General features: G+C 33.8%; 3 protein-coding genes across 3 annotated transcripts; all 3 read left to right on the forward strand.

Annotated features, from left to right (window-relative positions):
• The first annotated feature begins 411 nt into the window (after positions 1 to 411).
• On the forward strand, positions 412 to 2,684 carry LOC127241216 (E3 ubiquitin-protein ligase WAV3-like). Its single transcript, XM_051260147.1, has 3 exons — positions 412 to 422; positions 668 to 803; positions 1,143 to 2,684. The coding sequence occupies exons 1-3, from the start codon at positions 412 to 414 to the stop codon at positions 2,682 to 2,684; spliced, it is 1,689 nt and encodes a 562-aa protein (XP_051116104.1).
• A 1,728-nt stretch (positions 2,685 to 4,412) lies between these two features.
• LOC127241217 (probable E3 ubiquitin-protein ligase WAVH2) lies at positions 4,413 to 8,523 on the forward strand. The gene is made up of 2 exons (XM_051260148.1): positions 4,413 to 4,656; positions 7,004 to 8,523. Exons 1-2 carry the CDS (start codon positions 4,413 to 4,415, stop codon positions 8,521 to 8,523), a joined length of 1,764 nt encoding a protein of 587 aa, XP_051116105.1.
• Positions 8,524 to 11,172: 2,649 nt separating this feature from the next.
• Positions 11,173 to 13,122, forward strand: LOC127241219 (probable E3 ubiquitin-protein ligase WAVH2). Its single transcript, XM_051260149.1, has 2 exons — positions 11,173 to 11,223; positions 11,521 to 13,122. Exons 1-2 carry the CDS (start codon positions 11,173 to 11,175, stop codon positions 13,120 to 13,122), a joined length of 1,653 nt encoding a protein of 550 aa, XP_051116106.1.
• Positions 13,123 to 20,727: the final 7,605 nt, after the last annotated feature.

A 20,727-nucleotide genomic window follows, 5' to 3' on the forward strand; every position in this document is an offset into this window, starting at 1 on the left:
AAATACAGGGAGATACGAATATCTTATGTGTTGTTCTCTTTTAATAAATATAATTTGTGAATTGTCTTGCGACAAATGCTATAAAGAAAATCAAAAACATAAAATAGTCTGACAAAACAAAATTATGTGGTTCACTAAGTGAGGCATCGACTATTACTACAAGAGAATTAAAATAATCTTAGCAGAATTTCAGAATGCGAGCACAATTAAAGTTAGTCATAATAGATATTTAAGCTTCGAAATACCGAATTTCAGGGATTCCCACATGGTTATTGATAAAATTTTCTACTTAATTGAAGAGGCATATGTTCATAAACTAGCCGCTACCCGAAAGTGCACATTGGGTGAACCCTTGGTCGAATCTAATATCCTGTAAACTAAGTCCGACGAAAATGTCACACTAGGCGAACCATGTGTGGCAGGTGATCTGAGGGGTCGGGGGTTTGAACATTTGTTTGGCGGCTCCTCCCTAATGTATTTGTTTCTTAAATAACATTTTTATAATTCAAACATATTTAATTTACAATAGTTTTTTTTTTTTTAAAATAAAAGAAATCTTGATATATTTGTCACGTTAAATTAATTTCTCTACTTTTATTATTATTATCTTATATAAACAGTTGGATGAGCGTAGTATATATGATCAGTCTGATCGTTATTTGAACAGAATTAATCAAAGCGAAGTGAAAGCCCTTTCCAAGAAGATAGAAGATAGACTGTACATTCACTCATTCACAGTTAAGCACAGAATCATCAAGAAAAGAATCACCCACTCACTCATGGAATTTACTGCTCGTCCACTCGTAAGTTCCCTTCCCTTAATTAATTAATCTCCATTTCTAATCACATCCATCTTTAATTTTACAAATTCATCACTTGACGTTTTATACTTCTTTTAATTTCATCGATCGTTCTTGTATAAGTTTCAGTATGCTTAATTAATTCCCACATTTTGATTGCTAAATTTTGATCTGCTTCTTGATGTGTTGTGGAGGCGATCGAGAGAGCCTTAAATTTTTTCGAAATTATTTCCTTAGACTATGATGATCTTATTCCGAAACATTGCCCGATTTTTCTTGTTGAAATGCTCGTTAATATTAGGCTTATATCGACCAACTTATTCGCGTTGTTATGCATTGTAGCATCCTGTCTACGACAACGACGAGCCGCTGCCCCTTAATCTCCATCTTCCCATTCCATCGGCTTCCTTACCAAGGGTTCGTGTCGAGGGAATTCCCGATACCTCGATAGTCATTTCATCTGATCCGCCGAACTATTTTCTTATTAAGGTAACGGCGCCATCAATGTCAGAGTACGGCGAACACCCCCTCCGGCGAGCTCCTGTGGATCTTGTTATGGTGCTCGATTGTATGGTTAGCGAAGGCGGATTGGTAACTGTGGATCATCTCACAAGTGCTGTTGGATTCGTTATCGATCAAATGTGCCCCTGGGATAGGCTTTCGATTGTGTCGCCTTGCCCCGAAGAAGAGAGGAGTAATTTTCCCCTGCGCAGAATGACCGATCAAGGAAAGGAAGATGCGAAACGAGCTGTTGGTTCGTTTAACTTTGCGACTGATTATACAGACGACGTTGTGGAAATTCTGTCGAGGGGAGCTCGGGTTCTTGAGAGAAGGCGATGCCAGAATCAAGTCGCGTTCATTATACTCGTGTCTAATATAAAACAGTCGGAACCGGTGTTAGATCGACAACTGACTCTAGCATACCTCGATGAACTACCGTTTTCAATCTATCCGTTTAGTCCCCAAGGACCTATCGACGATTTCTTCCGTCGACCCGTATATCCTATTTACTCATTCGGCATTGGCTTAGACCACGAACCTTTTTCACTGCTCACGCTGTCTTCACTAACAGGCGGCAATTATTCGTCGTTGGACACGCCCGAGATCCTGAAAGATGCAATCGCCTGTCGAATCGGAGCCCTCCTCAGCGTAGTCACATTAGAATTTAGTCTAAGGATTGTCCGACTTATTTCTGGAGTTACGATTCGAGATGTCCACACCGGAAGCTACCATTATTTCATCGGCGGCATGGACAGATCGATAGCTGATATAAAAGTCGAGAGCCTCTCTGCGGACGAGGTGAAAGAATTTCTGATCGAAGTGGCTCTCCCTACGAATCTGGAGTGGCGACGGGAAGAACCGTGCCTAAACATTTCGTGGACGTACAAAGACGCGGTGTCGTTTACGGGGAGGGAAGAGCTATTTTGCGACACACTAAGGGTGCATCGACTATTGCATCCGCTTCCTTCAAGAACAAACGCCGAAAGCGATGAAGTTATGCGCCAAAAGACATGCTCTTTTGGCGTGCGGTCGATTTGTGAAGCTCTCGATATGGCGGAAAGAGGAGAGGTGGAGGCTGCAAGGAACTATCTGATGGAGCAAACAGTGGAAATGTCCTTTGAGAGAAGTATCGAAAGGGACGACACTTTGTGTCTGTGGCTGTTTGACGAGATGCGCGAAGTGACGGGGAGAATGGCCGGGGGTGTGCCATCGTATAATCTTGGCGGGCTAGCTTATGCGCTGTCGACTCTGAGTTCGTGCGAGACACAGAGGATGACGACTATCGGAAGTCGAGTCCACGGCGCGGATGCTATCCCGTTTCAGCCGTACGGGACGCCGAATATGTTGGAGATGCTGAGAAGGTCGAGAAGAGTACAAGGTTAGATCGATCGATCAGCACCCATTGCATCCACATTCGATTGTAGAACATATATGAACTTGTCGAAACGAAAAATTTTATGTTCCTTTATGTACTACTAATGATGCATAGGATATATAGACAAAGATTGAAAGATATTTTTGAAGCAGTGTTCTTTTTTTCTTTTTTTTTCACTATATAGACACTTGTGTCTATCGATTATAGATTGTCACTTGCTCCTATCATAGAAGTGTGATTTAAAGACTAAAGTCTCTCTTTTTTTTCTTTTTTTTTTTTTTTTTTTTTTTTTAATTATGTAGGAATTCGCCGCCGCTATCCGAAAATGCTTTGGGTAAACCCTAAACCTCCGGTCGAACCTAAACCCTAAACCCTAAATCCCCGGTCGAACCTAATACCCTGCAAACCAAGCCCGACGGAAAAGTCACACTAGGCGAACCATGTGTGACAGGTGACCTGACGCGGGACAAACTCAATGGTCTCTTTCTTCCTCGTATGTAAGATGTAACAATTATCTTTAATTACTCTTATTCCTGTATGTATTTTCTAGCATTTTTAAGTAGTTTAGTTGATCCATTGCAAAATATTATTTTTGTGTCGCATCCAAATCTATGCCTAATTTTCTTTTTTCTAATTGGTAAGTTTGAAATGCACTAGCTATCACTCATACTCACTCAATTCTAAAATAAAATAAAATCGAATATCAAGAGAAAATCCTATGTAAATGTCATTGTTCATGTTCTGACAAATTTAAATCATTCTGAATCAGATCAGTAAACACACAAAATTCAAGAACAAGAGAATCGAAAAATTAGAGGCGTTTTTGAGTTACTTTTTTCGCAGCTTTGAGACGAAATCTAGCAGAGGAAGGTACATAGTAAAGCTCAATATTCAGCACAGAGGCATAGACGAAGACTGAATTAGAGCCGTGGGAACTAACTTCGACTTCGAGAGAATGATCACAGACAAGCTTCGTACAATTTAGTATAATTTCAACTAATGTAAAATAGTATAAAATATATAATCTTATCGAGGCACTAACATTAGCATTGAACAATTTTTTATTATTATTTAAAAAAAAATAATTTTATAGCAAACTGTCGGGGTGGAAACTCAATACCACATTGAAAGTTGTGAAAAAAATCCATGAATTTATAAGTACACATGAACTTCACTAATATGAGATCTTTTGGAGTAAGTTCAAAAATAAATTTCTACGAGCTCAGCTCAAAGCAGATAATATCATACTAGTGTTGAGTTGGTTGTGGTGGTGGGCTCGCTCTTGTTACCTGCGGAGCTGCCTTGCGTCGAAAGTCTCATGGCATTGGTCGGTTGGACAGTTGGTCCCGTCCCGACAGTTGTGGTTTGGGGATGATTGTTGGCGTGGAAACCCAAGTACCACGTTGGAAGGTTTGAAGAAAATCTAACACCTTATGAAAGAATTTATGGTCGAAGCGACTCTCCGTAAGCACGCGTCATGGCGAAAAGAAACATGCCTAAGCGTTATCTTGACATACAAAGCCGCGGTGTCGTATACGGCGAGGGAATTAAAGCTATGTTGCGCCACACTATGGGTGCATCGACTATTATTTCTGCCTCATTTAATAGCAAGCGTCAAAAGTTAGGGAGTTAAGCACCTTTTTCGGTGCTCTGTCGATTCGCGATACTTTAGAGATCGCGGAAATTGGAGAGGTGTACCGTGCGAGGGACTATTTTTGTTGGAGAAAATATCGGAAATGGCCGACCATGAAAGCGTGGAAAGTGACGACAAGATGCGCAAAGTGGCGAGGAGAATGGCCGGGGGTTTGCCAACGTATAAATATGGCGGGCTAGCTTATGCTCTTTCGACTCTGAGTTCCTACGACATGCAGAGGATCACGACTACGGGAAGGCGAGTCCACGGCGCGGAAGATGTCCCGCTTCAGCCGTACGGGACGCCGAATGCGATGGAGATGTTGAGGATGTCGAGAACAGTACAAGGTTAGATCGATCAGCTGCCATTGCATCCACATTCAATTGTAGAACATATATGAACTTCTTACAACGAAATATTTTTTCAAGAATTTTAAGAATAGGTTGTATCGGACCATGTAAAGGATTATGTTGGTGAATATGGTTAGGGTGCTGAAGGATACTCCCTCTGTCTTGTAAATGTATGTTCGATTAAATACGAGTTTTAATAAAAGTGAGTAATAATTGTTAATTGTTCATTTTATAGTAAAACAAGTAAAAAAGTAAAAGAGTGTAATGAATTTTACTTGAAAATGAAAATATTTATTAATAACAATCCAAAAAAAATTGAGTATAAATTTATATTTACAATACAGACGAATAACATATAATTTATATTAATATAAATATTATATATTATATGAACTATATATATTTCAAGCGACTTAATCAAATTTATTTGTTTCGTTTAAATTTCTAAAGTAGAGTTGGTTGTGCTTGTGCATTTCAAATTCATAGATTTAAATATTTTAAATATTCTTTATATTGTATTATTTCAAATACTTTATGTAGATCCGTTAAAGATTTTAATAAGTATTTCAACAACAAAGTATTTTAAGTCAATTAGTTCAAAATTCTAAGTATTTCTAGTGTGTTCGTTTATGGGATTTTTTTCCAAACAAACACACTGCTACCTTCAAGAAGACTTACAAAGTATTTATGAGAAAACCTTTTTTCAAAAAAAAAAAAAAAAATTTAGGAAAAACAAAAGATGAATTCATTATCTAAGGGAAATGAATTCCAAATAATACAGATTGAGAAGAACAATATCATAAAAGCTTTAATTGGATCATTTTCAAAATATGGATTCTCGATATGACAACATAAAAACTTCTTCCAAGATTAGGAATATTTTTTTGCGTCGATTTCGATGGGTGTCGAGGTTTAGAGTGACGTGTCGACCTCTAAATTGAAGAGTGCTTACCATGGCCATTCGATGCATTGGGTTTGAGCCGAAACCAAGCCATCCCTCTGCAGTGAAAGTTTGAAGACGGGTTTAAAATTAATATTTAATATATTTATATATATATATATATATTAACTAATGAAAAGTAATAAATACTTACATATAGTTTAATGGTAAAATCTTTAAATTTTTTATAATTGATTGTGAGTTCAATTTTCATTTTTTTTTTTTTAAATTTCCATCCGTTGGGATAGTAAACAAGTGAAAGAGGAAGAAAAAATTGCTCCCATTGATTTAGTATCTCATGACCTTGTGCCATTTTGCCCCTTTCGAACCACGATAGCGCTGTTGCAATGGCCTTCGTTCACTCATTAATTAACTTAAAGACAAGTTATTTGAGTTTACGTACTCGTGGAATATAATTATAGTATATGACATTGCTAGAATAAAGGAAGTGACAAGTACTTAAATATCACTTGCTTAGTATATATATATATATATTTCTTGATGAATGTCATGTCAATGTACATATATACATTCTTCTTAGATGATTTGATTCCCAGCCTTAATTTCGATGAAACTTGTAAACCTCGTATTGAAGAATCTAATTAAGTAGTTTGGCATAGAGCAATGGATCTCGTGGTATGATATTATTTGCTTCGACCCCATAATCATTTCCTGAGCTTCTGATTACTCAAGTCCAGTTATGAAGAGCGTTGGGAGTGATCAGTGAGGATGAGAAAAGTTTAACTAACACTCTACATGATCACCAAGGCTGGTGACTTTTAACTCTTTCTTAGATTTTCAAAATTCTCAATTTTCTCCTAAATATTAATTATTAAGTAAGCGGTTATACATATAGGATGGAAAATATATCTTAATTTTTGATAAATTCTATATTAAATATCGAAAACCTCACTCTTTCACTCTCATATCATATCAACTGTATAATTACTTAAATTCTCCAAGAAAACTGCGCATTCACATGACCAGCATCAAGAAACATTCATGGCTTCGTCTTCTTCTTCAAATAATCCTTCTTCGTCTACTCAACCAGTAAGTTCTCTTCCTAAACTGATTGATTTGATTCGATATTACTTTCTAGCTACAATATCAGTATGCTTCCCACAACCTGTTCGTGTTTCCATATATATTTATTGGCTTTCCAGTGCATCTTGTTGGATACTTGAAATCATGTTGACGATCTTGATCTGATTCGAAAATGCCTCGTGATTCTTTAAATCTTGTTGGCATGATCGTATTGTGTACTAGTTTAATTCTTACAGTGCAATGAACCAAGCAGTGAGTGTTTTCTACATTATATTTTGCAGCAGAGAACAGACGATGACGAGCCCATTTTCTATCCTGATGACGAACCTCTGCCCTTAAATCAAGCATTTTTCATTCCAGGTTCTCGCGTACCCAGAGTTGCTGTTAAGGGCATTCCCGAGCGCCCCTTTGTCATTGCAACAGCTCCGCCAGAAAAATTTTATGTTCTTGTTCGGATAAAGGCACCATCAATGACCCAATATAGAGACCATCCCCTGCAGCGAGCTCCTATTGATCTTCTTATTGCGCTCGATTTTAGCGAAGGAATCGAAAAACCAGCATTGGATCATGTCAGAGATGCCCTGGCGTTCGTAATTGACAACTTAGAACCCTCCGACAGGCTTTCGATACTTTCATCTTGTGCCAGTCCTGAGAAAGTATTTCCCTTTCGCAGAATGTCCCAACAAGGGCAGGAAGCCGCAAAAGATACCGTTAACACACTCGTCTTCACAAAAGGTGCAACGAAGTTTGTCGATATTCTAACTGTTGCAGCTCTGGTTCTTGAGCAGAGACGATACCTGAATCCGGCGGCATTCATTATACTCTTGTCCGATAGGAGAGACACTACAAACACACTGCCGCTTGCCTTGGAGAATGTTCGAGAAATGGCTATAAGTGACCTTGAGGAATTACCGATTGCAGTCTATCCTCCCCGTGAATCTTCAGATTATATCAATAATTACTTTGAAACACCCGTATTTCCGGTGTACGCCTTTGGCATTGGTAAGCATCACGAGCCTTTTGCGCTGCACGAAGTATGTTCGGCAACAGGTGGCACCTACTCCTACTTGGAAAACTACGAGATTCTGCGAGATGCAATCGCCTGTCGCATCGGAGCTCTGCTCAGTGTAGTCACACTACAGTTTTGTTTAACGCTCACGCGAGGCACTGCTGGGGTTAATATTCTCGACATCCACTCCGGGGACTTCTATAACAACATTTGCGAAGAGGATAAATCGATAGGTGAAATCAAAGTAAGGCACCTTTTCGCTGATGAGACGAAAGAATTTCTTATCGCAGTGAGTCTCCCGGCGCGCAGGTTGAAGCCTAAGGAGGCATGCCTTGGTTTGGTCTGGACATACAAAGATTCTGTGCTGAATGATGGGAGAGAACACCTATATTGCGACACTGTCGACATTTATCGAACATTAATCGAGCCACATCCAATGTCAAACCGTGTACACAGCGACGTTATACGGACGAGGGCATGCCTCTATTTCTCGTTGCGCATTCACGACGCCATAAGGACCTACGAAACCAAAGGGTTCATTAAAGCGAGGGAATTTTTGCGCAACCAAATATCAGAAATTAAAGAAAGTGAAAGTGTTAGCAACGAAGACAAGCTGAGTATTTGGATGCTCATACAGATACAAGAAGTAGTAAGAACAATGTTGGAAGGCAGCCGTTCGTTTAAAAATGGAGGAATTGCTGTGGCGCTATCGACTCTGAGTTCGCACGACACGCAAACGACAACCATTTTGGGTAGCGAAGTCCCCGGCACTGTAGTTCACTTGTTTCAGCCCTACGGGACGCCCAATACCATGGCTATGGTGACGAAATCGATATTACAACTACATAGTTCCACTCGTGCACACCATTAAATGTTTCTAAGCATCGAATAGTATCCAACATCGTTTTTTGGTAAACACCTTAGCTTTCTCAAAACATTATGTCATGTTCATGGTTTTTGCAACCAAAATTGTTTGTTAAAACTGATTTTGAAATCTCCAAAGAGTTCTTTTCTTCAGGCGAATTAATCCTAAATTTAATATATATGGTCATGATATCGATTAAAATATTTCAACACTTGAAATCCAAGAAATTGAAATACCTACTCACCATTAGTAAAACCAAAATTGATAAAAAAATCCATAACTACAATATAAATTCAATCTTAAGGAATATTGAATGTTTCGGAAAACAAATAAATTTTAAGGAGTGTTTGTATAGAGGAGTAGGGATAAAGAAATATAAGTATCTTGGTTGGTTTGGTATTGGTTGATGCAAACAATTAAAAATAAAATAAAATATTTATCATTCCCTAATTTTATTTATTTTCTGTGGAGAGAGAAAAATAAAATTAAAAGAGTCTAGTATGTGTTTATTATTATTTTTTTTATATTTAATTTTTACAATTTAATTTATATTTATTTGCTATGTTTTTTAATTTTTATAATTTTTATATTATTCAAATCTCATATCTAAATATTACTAAAAAAAAACTATCAAACTATAAATATAACTAAAACATACAATAATATTTTCTTTATCCAATTTATCATTTTTAGTGATTGATTTATATTTTTCAACTAGCAATACAATATATTTTCTTTGTGCATTGTATTCTATTCTTTTTTTCTCAAGTGAATTAGCAAATAAAAATAAATTCTCATTCTCTATAAAATTCATTTTCTCTACCATTTTTTTTTCTATACCAAAGACATCTTTATCAAGTGGTTTGAGCTTCACCGTAAGATGAATATCTGCTCAAAGTTAATACTACCAAAAATCGCTTTTATCAGTAAAACTCGTATAGCTTGAACTGTATAGCTTATATTAACAGAATTACGTATGGTTTGACCCCGTTCGGATACGTAGGCACCCCATGTTGGGCACAATATTTTCTGTATAGAAAAAAAAAAAAAAAAAAAAAAACTTCAACGATATAATTTGTAACAGCAGAATTACATATGGCTTGATCCCGTTAGAATACGTAGACAACCCACTTTAGCAGCAGCCTTTGCTATATAAGAGAAAAAAAAAAACACTTCCAGAAATCGCTTTACCGCTACAGGCGGAGTAAAAGTCCAAATTTCATGCAAAATACATTTTTTGCAATGCTTTTATTATGACATTTGGATGTAACATCGTACTCTTGTAACAAATAATTTTTGCGAAGCCATTTTTGGTAACAAATAAGTCTGGTAAATGCGTCCTGGATGCATGTGTGATAGTTTTTTGTTATGGTATTTGTTATATAAAGTCATTTAAACCATTACAATAATGTATAATTTTTTGTTACGAAAAAGACTAAAAAAAAAGAAGAAAATCATTACAATAAGTGATTCTTGTTGGACTTTTATTTTTGTTACGACCCAGAAAATCTGCTATGTTTATGTTTTTTACTACGAAAAGAATAACCTGTCGCTATTTTTTTTTGCATAAATACTACAAAAAGAAATTTCAGGTAGAGCAAAGGGATCGGAAATGGAGCCGTTCAGTTACAAACAACGTCTTACATCACACAAGTACAACTAAGTCGCGGTAAACGTAATAGATTACTGTCCAAAGACAGACTAATTAACACACACATACCCATCAATCGACAACAACAAATTCAACTAAAACAATTATGTTTTGATAGACGTACAAGTGAGAGCAACAACCGATATCAACAACCAAGAGTGCAAAGCGGAAGTAAGTCCCTATTAGGAAACATGTCCTAGATTCCAGAAGCAAACGGTTGTGTTAGTCATAATAAGCATGACTAAGCAAACACTTCAATTCTAGAATCGAAGTTTGTAGCTATTACAAATCAGAAGCATTAAGGATGAACGAACGTGACTACAGATTGGAATCAAATAGGGAGCCATGGCGTGATGTATGAGCTAAATCTCGTCTTCAACCTATAAGTTTTTATTTTATTATGATTGTATTCATTTGATATTAACTCACAATTTATGAGGCTTAAGTCCCTTTTAGATATACAGAGATATATCATAAAGGGGGTTTTTTGGGGTTGAAATATTATCGTCCATTAAAATATTGTATGATTGTAACGATTCTAGTGGATTTCTCATTGTCCTTCTATTTTTTAGTTTCTGCACATAGGAAGCTCGCCTAATAAATTAATAGATTATTCAATATAGAATAACTTGATTGATAGTCCAAATAGTTACGTTTAACTCACAATTAGATTTTTAATAGGCCGCTCGTACCATAGAACGGACTCTCTCAAATACAGTACTTCGGACATACATGAAGTTAGCTGAAGATTCGTGGAATGACATAGGTTGTTGTTAGATTTTCAAAGGTCTCAGTTTTCTTTTAAATATTAATTGTAGTATTTTAAAGTAAAAGTAGCAAAATCGGTTATATATATAGAGGATGGAAAAGATATAGTAATTCTTTTTAGTATTTTGATAAATTCTCTATTAAATATCGAAAGCCTCACTTTTAACTGTATAAACAAACTGCTTGGCTTCTCCAAGAAAACTGTGCATTCACAAGAACAACATCAAGAAACATTCATGGCTTCTTCTTCTTCTTCTTCATCTAATCCTTCTTCGTCTAGTCAACCAGTAAGTTCTCTTCCTAAACAGATTGATTGGATTCTGTCCAAGTGTTTGGATATTAATTTATAGCTACCCTATCAGTATGCTTTCCACAAACTGTTCATGTTTCCATAATTTTCCTTTTTTTTTAGAAATGGTTTTCCAGTGCATCTTCTTGGAAACTTGAAATCTTGTTGACGATCTTGATCTGATTCGAAAATGCCACGTGATTTTGTAATCTTGTTGGATTGATTGTATTGTGTACTAGTTTAATTTATTTCATTGCAATGTACCAAAGCAGTGAGTTTTCTCTATATTTTGCAGCAGAGAACAGACGATGGCGAGCCCCTTTTCTATCCTGACGATGAGCCTCTGCCCTTCCATGAAGCATCTTTCATTCCAGCTTATGGCTTACCCAGAGTTACTGTTACCGACATTCCCGAGCGCCCCTTTGTCATTTCAACAGTTCCGCCGGAAAAATTTAATGTTCTTCTTCAGATAAAGGCACCATCATTGTTCCAATATGGAAACCATCCCCTGCAGCGCACTCCTATTGATCTTCTTATTGCGCTCGATTTTAGCGAAGGAATCGGACAATCAGCATTGGGTCATGTCAGGGATGCCCTGAGGTTCGTAATCGACAACTTAGGCCCCTCGGACAGGCTTTCGATACTTTCGTCCTCTGCCAGGCCTGAAAAGGTTTTTCCCCTGCGCACAATGTCCGAGCAAGGACAGAAAGCGGCAAAAGATGCCGTTAACAGACTTGTCTTTGCAAAAGCTGCACCTAATTTTGTCGATCTTCTTACAGTTGCAGCTCTGGTTCTTGATCAAAGACGGTATCTCAATCCAGTGGCATTCATTATACTCTTGTCCGATAGGAGAGACACTACAAGCACACTGCCGCTTGCCTTGGAGAGTACTCGAGAAATGGCTATATGCGACCTTGAGGAATTACCGTTTGCAGTCTATCCTCCTCGCTCTGACATCAATTATATAAATAGTTACTTTGAAGCACCCGTATATCCGGTCTACGCCTTTGGAATTGGTAAACATCACGAGCCTTTTGCGCTGCACGAAGTATGTTCGGCAACAGGTGGCACTTACTCCTACTTGGAAAACTATGCGATTCTGCGGGATGCGATCGCCTGTCGCATCGGAGCCCTGCTCAGTGTAGTCAAAATACAGTTTTGTTTAACACTCTTGCGAGGCACTGCTGGGGTTAATATTCTCGACATCTACTCCGGAGACTTCTATAGCAACATTTGCGAAGAGGATAAATCGATAGGTGAAATCAAATTAAGGCACCTTTTCGCTGATGAGACGAAAGAATTTCTTATCGAAGTGACTCTCCCGGAAAACAGCTTGGAGCTTAAGGAGACATGCCTTGATTTGATCTGGACATACAAAGATTCTGTGTGGAATGATGGGAAAACACAGCTATATTATGATCATGTCGACATTCATCGAACATTAATCGCCCCCCATCCCATGACAAACCTTGTTCACAAGGAGGTTATACGGACGAGGGCATGCCTCTATTGCTCGTTGCGCATTCACGACGCCATAAGGACCTACGAAACCAAAGGGTTCATCAAAGCGAGGGAATTTTTGCGCAACCAAATATCAGAAATTAAAGAAAGTGAAAGTGTTAGCAACGAAGACAAGCTGAGTGTTTGGATGCTGATACAGATACATGAAGTAGTAAGCACAATGTTGGAAGGCAGCCGTTCGTTTAAGAATGGAGGAATTGCTATGGCGCTATCGACTCTGAGTTCGCACGACACGCAAACGACAACCATTTCGGGTAACGAAGTCCCCGGCACTGAAGTTCACTTGTTCCAGCCCTACGGGACGCCCAATACTATGGCTATGGTGAGGAAATCGATATTACAACAACAACGTAGTTCCACTCGTTTACACCATTAGATATTTCTAACCATCGAATAGTATCCAACATGGCTTTTTTGTAAACACCTTAGCTTTCTCAAAACATTATATCATGTTCATGATTTCTGCTAGCCTTCCAAAAATATTTGTTAAAACTGATTTCAAAATCTCCAAAGATTTCTTTTACTGGTTAGTCTAGTTGAACCATACAATATTCAATATATCGGTGAATTAATCCAAGAAATTAAAACAATATAAATTCAATCATAAAGTATATATAAATAAAACTACTCACATATCAAATTGGAAAACAAAATAAATTTAGGGATAAGGATATCATTGAATGTTTCTTAACAATACTTTGAAACATATAATATTTTAACCTTTTTTTTTTTTTTTTTTTCTGTTATCGTTGTTTTTCATTTTAATTCATCAGTTGCCAATAACGTTAAAAATATTTTACTTAAATAAAATTCATCGAAGATCAAAATAATTTACAACAAAAATGCCTGAGTATATTCTTCTAAACCAATAGTATCAAACAAATTATAGATGAAATTGCTTTAATTGAACTGAAACAAATATCACTCCCTACACATGAAACTGGTGTCCTTCAATACGAATCGATCCTAACCTTTAGCTGGGCATACAAAGATGCAGTGACATATAGCGATACACAAGTTCAATATTGTCATATGGTCGACATATATCGACTACTATGTTTCACTACGAGAGCAACCAAGTTAAGAGACAGAGTATATGCCTCCTTGTTGCAGAAAGCATTAACAAAGCCGTTAGTTTTTTTTTTTTGTGTTTTCTTCTCCCCATGGGTAAAAGTGAGGTACATCCTAATTAATATCCTCCTGTATATCATTCCTTCTGTTTTTTGTACCCGTAAAAAAGTAAAACGTCATTTTATATTAATATAATACAAATATAATACAGTGTCGCGTAACCGTAATCGAACCAAAAGCCAAATGGCACAACAACCGTAATCGAACCAAAAGCCAAATGGCACAACACAGGAGAACGGCGTTCAACTCAATCAAATTGTATTGCAATTTTACATCAAATAGTAACCAAGTAGTCGATATTATTAAGTAAATCGTATTCCGAAGTTAATTTCAGCAATCATAGAAAAGAACAGAACACCACCTTAATTAATTTTCAACCTGCTCCACGCCATTCAATCGAATATTGAATTCATGGTAAGTTAAACACATCACAATATATAAAAATTACCAGAGAAACAAAATCGGATCATTTTCTTCCCAACAGAATATATAGATGAATGTATCGATGAAAGAAAGAATGAAGCAATCAAAATCAAATTAACGAAGCTAACAAAACAGTAGAAGTAGAGACAAAGAGAAGACGAAAACCTATTTTAGCTAGATGCCGCTGAAGATGAGATTATCCGAGCAAAGGATATTCACTCCTTGAATCATACGGCTTCAAAATCAGACTACTCTTTCCATCGATCAAATCATAGACTATAAAATGACTGTGAGAAATAAATATAAGCTCGCTATCATTGTCCGCCAAATGCATCTTGGAACACCGATGACACAACCTCACCCACGGAATCGTCAGGTCATCGAATTCCATCCATTCTTTATCAGTTTTCTTCAACACAACACGGCATGTATCGCTGCCAATACTGCCAAAGAGCATGCAGAATTGGCCGGGCGAAGAATCAAAAAAACAATATGGATTTCCAACTCTCGTCCCCGTGTTGTAACGAAATTTATAAAACTTTTCGTCCCTTGTGTTGAAGAAATTCATTTTAATATCATAAGTTTCAGATTCTCTTTCATCGTTGAACCTTTCTCTCAGACAGATCATATGGTCTTCGAAACGGATGTTTTTAATGTCATCTTCAATTTCTATCTCCACTATCCTTCTCAATTTGTTCCAACAACAGCTTATGTTGTCGAACACTGCGTATTGCTCTGCCTTCATATCCGCGACTACTATTTTATAATCCTTGGATATTTTATCGAAAGCGATGCCATATGTGAAATTATGCAGAGACGGAAGAGGGAATCCCAAATTAATATTCTTATATGCAAAACTATGCAGAGACAGAAAAGGGAATCCCAAATTAATATTCTTCCTGGCAGATGGATTCCAGAGGATAAGAGAACAGCGTCCACGAAAATGCGTAAGAGATGAGTATTATTAGGCCATCGTGGCGGCCAATTCCGAAGCAGCATCCGAGGTCATTGCGCAATGGCTTCAATCCATCGTCTTCCAGTTTAGAGAGGCGGAATGCATTCTCAAGATGGGACCAAAAAAGAAACATATTTGGTGAGGATGATGAATTCTTGAATTGATAGAAATGTGCTACGGCAAAGTTGCAATCTGTGATGGTGTGGTTCCATGAAGTGGAGACGGATTTGATGGGAAGTCGCGTGAGGATGAGCTCTAGAACATCTTGTGAAACTGATTCCATTCTATGAATAAGAGTGAGTGATTAAAATCACTCTGATGAATAAGAGTGAGCAATTAAAATCACTTGAATACTAATAATAGCATGAGGATGAGCTCTAGAACATCGCTTAAAACTGATTTCATTCTATGAATAAGAGTGAGTGACTAAAATCACTCGAATACTAATAATAGCGTGAGAATGAGCTCTAGAACATTCCATTCTATGAATAAGAGTGAGCGATTATACATATAACATCCAATTAAATTATTAAATTAATAATTAATATGTATTATGGTTATCTTTAGCATGAAATATATTGGCCTGGTCGAGGATTTTTCATTGATTTATTTTATTTCTTTGATATCAACTCTCTAAAATTAAAAATGTGTTGAGCCGTGAGCTAACAATGTCATAAATATTTTTTTTATTAAATATTACTCCCTCCGTCCTACATATCAGGTCAACGTTGCCGTTTCTAATTTTATTTGATTAAATACTTTAATCTCATTTTAAATTTTTTAATTTAATTTTTTTAATTTTAATTAAACTAATCGGTTATCTTAATTTATAATTATTCATATTATAGGATAATTATTTTCACTAATACATTTTTAATTATCTACTAATTACACCCCTCCTAAAAAAATACCGTGTCTACAGTGTAGCAGACACGGTATATGGGACGGAGGGAGTTTTTAATAGAGTAGTTTAATAATTACCTAAACAATTTTTTAACAATATTAAATTTTTTTCAGGGGTATTTGGTATAGAGAAAGAGAAATGAAGACATATAAATGATAATGTTTCAATATCTTTTGTTTGATTGAGACAGAGAATTTAATGTTGATAAATAAACTATTTCCTATTTTCATAGTTTTATTTCTCTGTTGCATGGAGAGAAATCGTGATAAATGAAATTGAGAGAATGCAGTATGGTTATATGTTTATTTATTTTGTTTCTTATATTTAACATTTACTATTTAATTTGTGTTTATTTGCTAATTTTTTATTTTTTTTATGATTTTTAATTTATTCAAATTTTTTAAGATATATCTAAATTATTATTATAATAAATTATCAAACTAAAAATACGATAATACTTTTTCTTATCTAATTTATCATTTTTTAGTGATCGATTTATTTTTTTCAACTAGCAATACAGTATATTCTTTTCTTTTTTATATGCATTGTATTTTTTTAAAAAAAAAAAAAAAATCATTCTTTACTAAATTTTTTTTTTTATTTTGCAATTTTATTTCTTTACAATTCTATTGTATGCACCAAATGCACACTTAGAACTATTTATAAAAACCTTGTATATTCAAATATTGTTTTTAGTTTTCAAATATTGTAATGATTATACTTTCTTAGAACTTAATAAAAATAAATAAAGTATATATAACAGTTTTTTCCCAACGTTTCTAATATTAACCATATTTTATATTATTGAAGATTTTGATGGTGATCAGTACTTAAATCAAATAATTCAAAATTGGTGTCATACTCGATTATGATGTAAATAGTTTATTTTAATATATAAAAATTATTGATTTGTTTGGTTTTTATTTGATTTTTTTCTTTGAATTTAAATTTAAATAATATATTGATACGATATTTTGTGAAAAAATAATACTCCCTCTGTCCCATTGAAAAATTGTCGTTTACTTTTTGCACGTGGATTTTTTTAGTATTAGTATTATATTGGGTTGTAGGTAAAAAAATAAAAATATTCCTACTAGTATTGTGTAATATAAAAGTAATGGTATTTGTGTATTATACTGTAAATTAGAAGAATATTTATTATTTTAAGTAGGTAGTACAATTACAAAAATGATAATCCTGTTTTGGGACTAACGGAAATTAAAAATGACAATATTTCAAGGAAGAAATATATTTTTTATCAAAAACTTTTAGACTCATTAATGTTGATTAGTATTTAAAATAGAAACCAAATCGAGTATGGATTTTGGGTTAATTTGATATAAATATATATTTACTGTGACGTTTAATTTGTTTAATTTTGAATAAAATTTTGTATTTAAATATAAATAAATATAAAATTTAATATTTTTATTTTTATGGTGTGAGGCTTCATATCGCGTAAACATATATCTTATTTATTTTTATTTAATATGTTGCATTAAAATTTATCTGATAAAATTTATATAGTATTAACATTTATTATGATATGTATTTATCTGCTATAATTTTATTGTTGAAAGAATATTGGAAAAAATATATTTTATAAATAATTATTAGTATGATAATTTTAAATATATATATATATAAAAGATTTATAAAATTTCAAAAATTAAGCATAATTAAAATAATTTATTCAATATTATCTGGATAACAATAGTTATGATTCCATTTTTTGTTGAAGCTTGTTTATGGTAGATTTTACGTGGATTCTAGATAACTCTATCTAATTATTATGTAGTAGGAGTATTACAAATCTATTTAATATTAATATAAAAATTGTTGGATAATCGGTTATTTTGCAATCAATTATTTTGTGAGTAAGAATGCACGGCCGGTGTACCAAATTAATATAATTAATTTGAAAGAATTATTTATTTTGCAGCAGAGAAGAGGAGATTTGATTCAAAAATGCCTTATGATTCTTTAAATCTTATTGAAATGGTTAGCTAGTTTAATTTCTTAGATTGCAATGAACCAAGCAGTGAACCTCTGCTCTTCTGTGAAGCATCTCATGTTTTCTACGTTCAAAATATCAAATCAACACATATTTATACCACATCAAACAACTATTCTAATTTTTCTTTTTACTATTCAAAAATTTCAAACCAAAAAATCAAACCCACACTAAATATTTTGGAGGTACCAACTTGATTAGGTTACACAGAGCACAACACAATGATTTTCACCCAAAAATATCTCAATAGCTTACATGTAAAAGTTTAAATCGATTTTTAGTTTTAAAATCATCAAATCATTCACATTGGCTCATTAAGTACTTTTCAGTTTTTATATTATACCAAAATTTTATACCAAAAAAATGGTTTTTTATTCAAAATTTTACATCAACACTTATTTATACCACATCAAACAACTATTCAAATTTTACATTTTATTATTCAAAAATTTCAAACCAAAAAATCAAACCCACAAACAAACACACACTAAATGTTTTGGAGTTACCAACTTGTTTAGGTCACATAAAGCACAAAAAAATATCTCAATAGCTGACATGTCAAAATTTAAATCGATTTTTAGTTTTTAAATCATCAAATCTTTCACATTGGCTCAATAATTACTTTTAAATTTTTATATCATACCAAAAAATAATTTTACATTAAAAATATCACATCAACACTTATTTATACCACATCAAACAACTATTCAAATTTTACTTTTTACTATTCAAAAATTTCAAACCAAAAAAATCAAACCCACAAACAAACACACACTACGTGTTTTGGAGGTACCAACTTGTTTAGGCCACACAGAGCACAACACAATGGTTTTCACCTAAAAATATCTCAATAGCATGTCAAAATTTAAATCGATTTTTAGCTTTTAAATCATCAAGTCTTTCACATTGGCTCAATAAATAATCTACAGTGAGAGAAGAAAGGAAAAAAATAGATTGAAGTGACTAGGAATAGAGAGAAAGGGGAAATAGAGATAACGATGAAGAGAAAGAAAAAGAAAAAAAAAAAAAAAATTAAAAAAGTCCTCACTTGCACGACTCATATTTTCATGTGCCTTTCTTTTCCTTCCTAGAAACGGAAGTTATTGTCTGATTTATTTTTCAGACAGGGGAAAAAATATCTCTGTCAACGATGGGAATCATCTTCCAAAAATAAAACACGCAATGACCTAAATTGCTAGGCCAAAAAATCGACAATCTCTCATGAAAGCTTACCAGCTTGGTTAGTAAGAATATATGCAATAATATAGAATAAAAATTGGCATGAATCCCACAAATAACTTTTTGACTCAAGTTTTTAAAAACAAACATATATACAATACTTTCGGGCAAATGTCATTTTTCTCTCATGGCTTGAAGAAGCTACCAACTGTAAGTAATATTCATTTTCTTGTCTGTAAAACTAGGTAATTGTGCCATTTTTCAATTAGCTTGAATGAAAAAAGGTCGGTGCAGAAGAGGAAGCTATTGATTCAACCGTCATTGCACATGCTATAAGGGTGCGTTTACTTTGAATAATTGGATTATAATACCTAAATTATTTATATAGATTAAATAATAATGAGATTAATAAATGTGATGTTTACTTTGTTTGATTAAATATAAAATAACATAAATTTTAGTATAAATATTACTTGAATAAATTAATCTTTCCAATTTATGTAGGATTAATTATTCTTAATTGGCCTATTAGTGTAGCGAAATTTAATCAATATGGAGTTTTAATACATTATAGTAAATATGTGATTAGTGTGTATAAAATAATACCATAGGTGCGTTTACTTTGAATGATTGTATTATAATAGCTATATTATTTCAATAAATTAATTAATATAACGTTTACTTTGCGTGATTAAATATTAGATAAAATTATATTATGTGTACTTTGTTTTTGTTTGATTATATGGTATGATTATTTCTTCTTACTCAAAATATTCTTAATAATGTTATTATTATTATTATTGTAATTATAATTTATTAGTTTTTTTTCTTCTAATTATAGCAGTATTATATATAATAATATTAAAAATTAATTGATTTATTGTCATGACATAATATGTATATATATAATTTGATATATTTTTATTATTTATTAAATATATTTAATTTTATCCTCAAAATTATAAATTAAGTTTTAGTAATATATTTTATAGCAGTTTTATCACTTTATATATTATTGATTAAAAATTAAAATATATTAGGTGTGTTTGTTTGGGGAATTTTTTCTCAAATACACTATTTATTCAATTTTCTTTCCCAAAAAAATATCAAATCAAATACTTATTTTTCATTTTTTATATTATACTAAAAATCAATTTTACATTTAAAACATCACATCAACACCTATTTATATCACATCATTCAACTATTCAAATTCAAAAGTTTTACTATTCAAATTTCAACTCAAAATCCCAACCCCAAACAAACACACCCATGATACACAAAAAAGTTGTTATTATATTTATATAAAGTGTTTGTAAGTGTTTAAAGATAAGGGTAGTTTAGATAATATGCTACGGATGATTAAATAATACCA

This window comes from Andrographis paniculata, unplaced genomic scaffold (genome assembly GCF_009805555.1).
Source record: "Andrographis paniculata isolate CXL003 unplaced genomic scaffold, ASM980555v1 Contig82END, whole genome shotgun sequence".
Taxonomy (NCBI): domain Eukaryota; kingdom Viridiplantae; phylum Streptophyta; class Magnoliopsida; order Lamiales; family Acanthaceae; genus Andrographis; species Andrographis paniculata.

What these genes read in the sequence shown, in the direction of transcription:
- LOC127241219 (XM_051260149.1), top strand. Translation starts at nt 11,173, where the DNA reads ATGGCTTCTTCTTCTTCTTCTTCATCTAATCCTTCTTCGTCTAGTCAA. An exon ending in CTTCTTCGTCTAGTCAACCA is followed by an intron (nt 11,224 to 11,520) that starts GTAAGTTCTCTT and finishes TATATTTTGCAG; the next exon opens with CAGAGAACAGACGATGGCGA.
- LOC127241217 (XM_051260148.1), top strand. Translation starts at nt 4,413, where the DNA reads ATGGCCGACCATGAAAGCGTGGAAAGTGACGACAAGATGCGCAAAGTG. An exon ending in GATGTCGAGAACAGTACAAG is followed by an intron (nt 4,657 to 7,003) that starts GTTAGATCGATC and finishes TTTTCATTCCAG; the next exon opens with GTTCTCGCGTACCCAGAGTT.
- LOC127241216 (XM_051260147.1), top strand. An exon ending in AATTTACTGCTCGTCCACTC is followed by an intron (nt 804 to 1,142) that starts GTAAGTTCCCTT and finishes TATGCATTGTAG; the next exon opens with CATCCTGTCTACGACAACGA.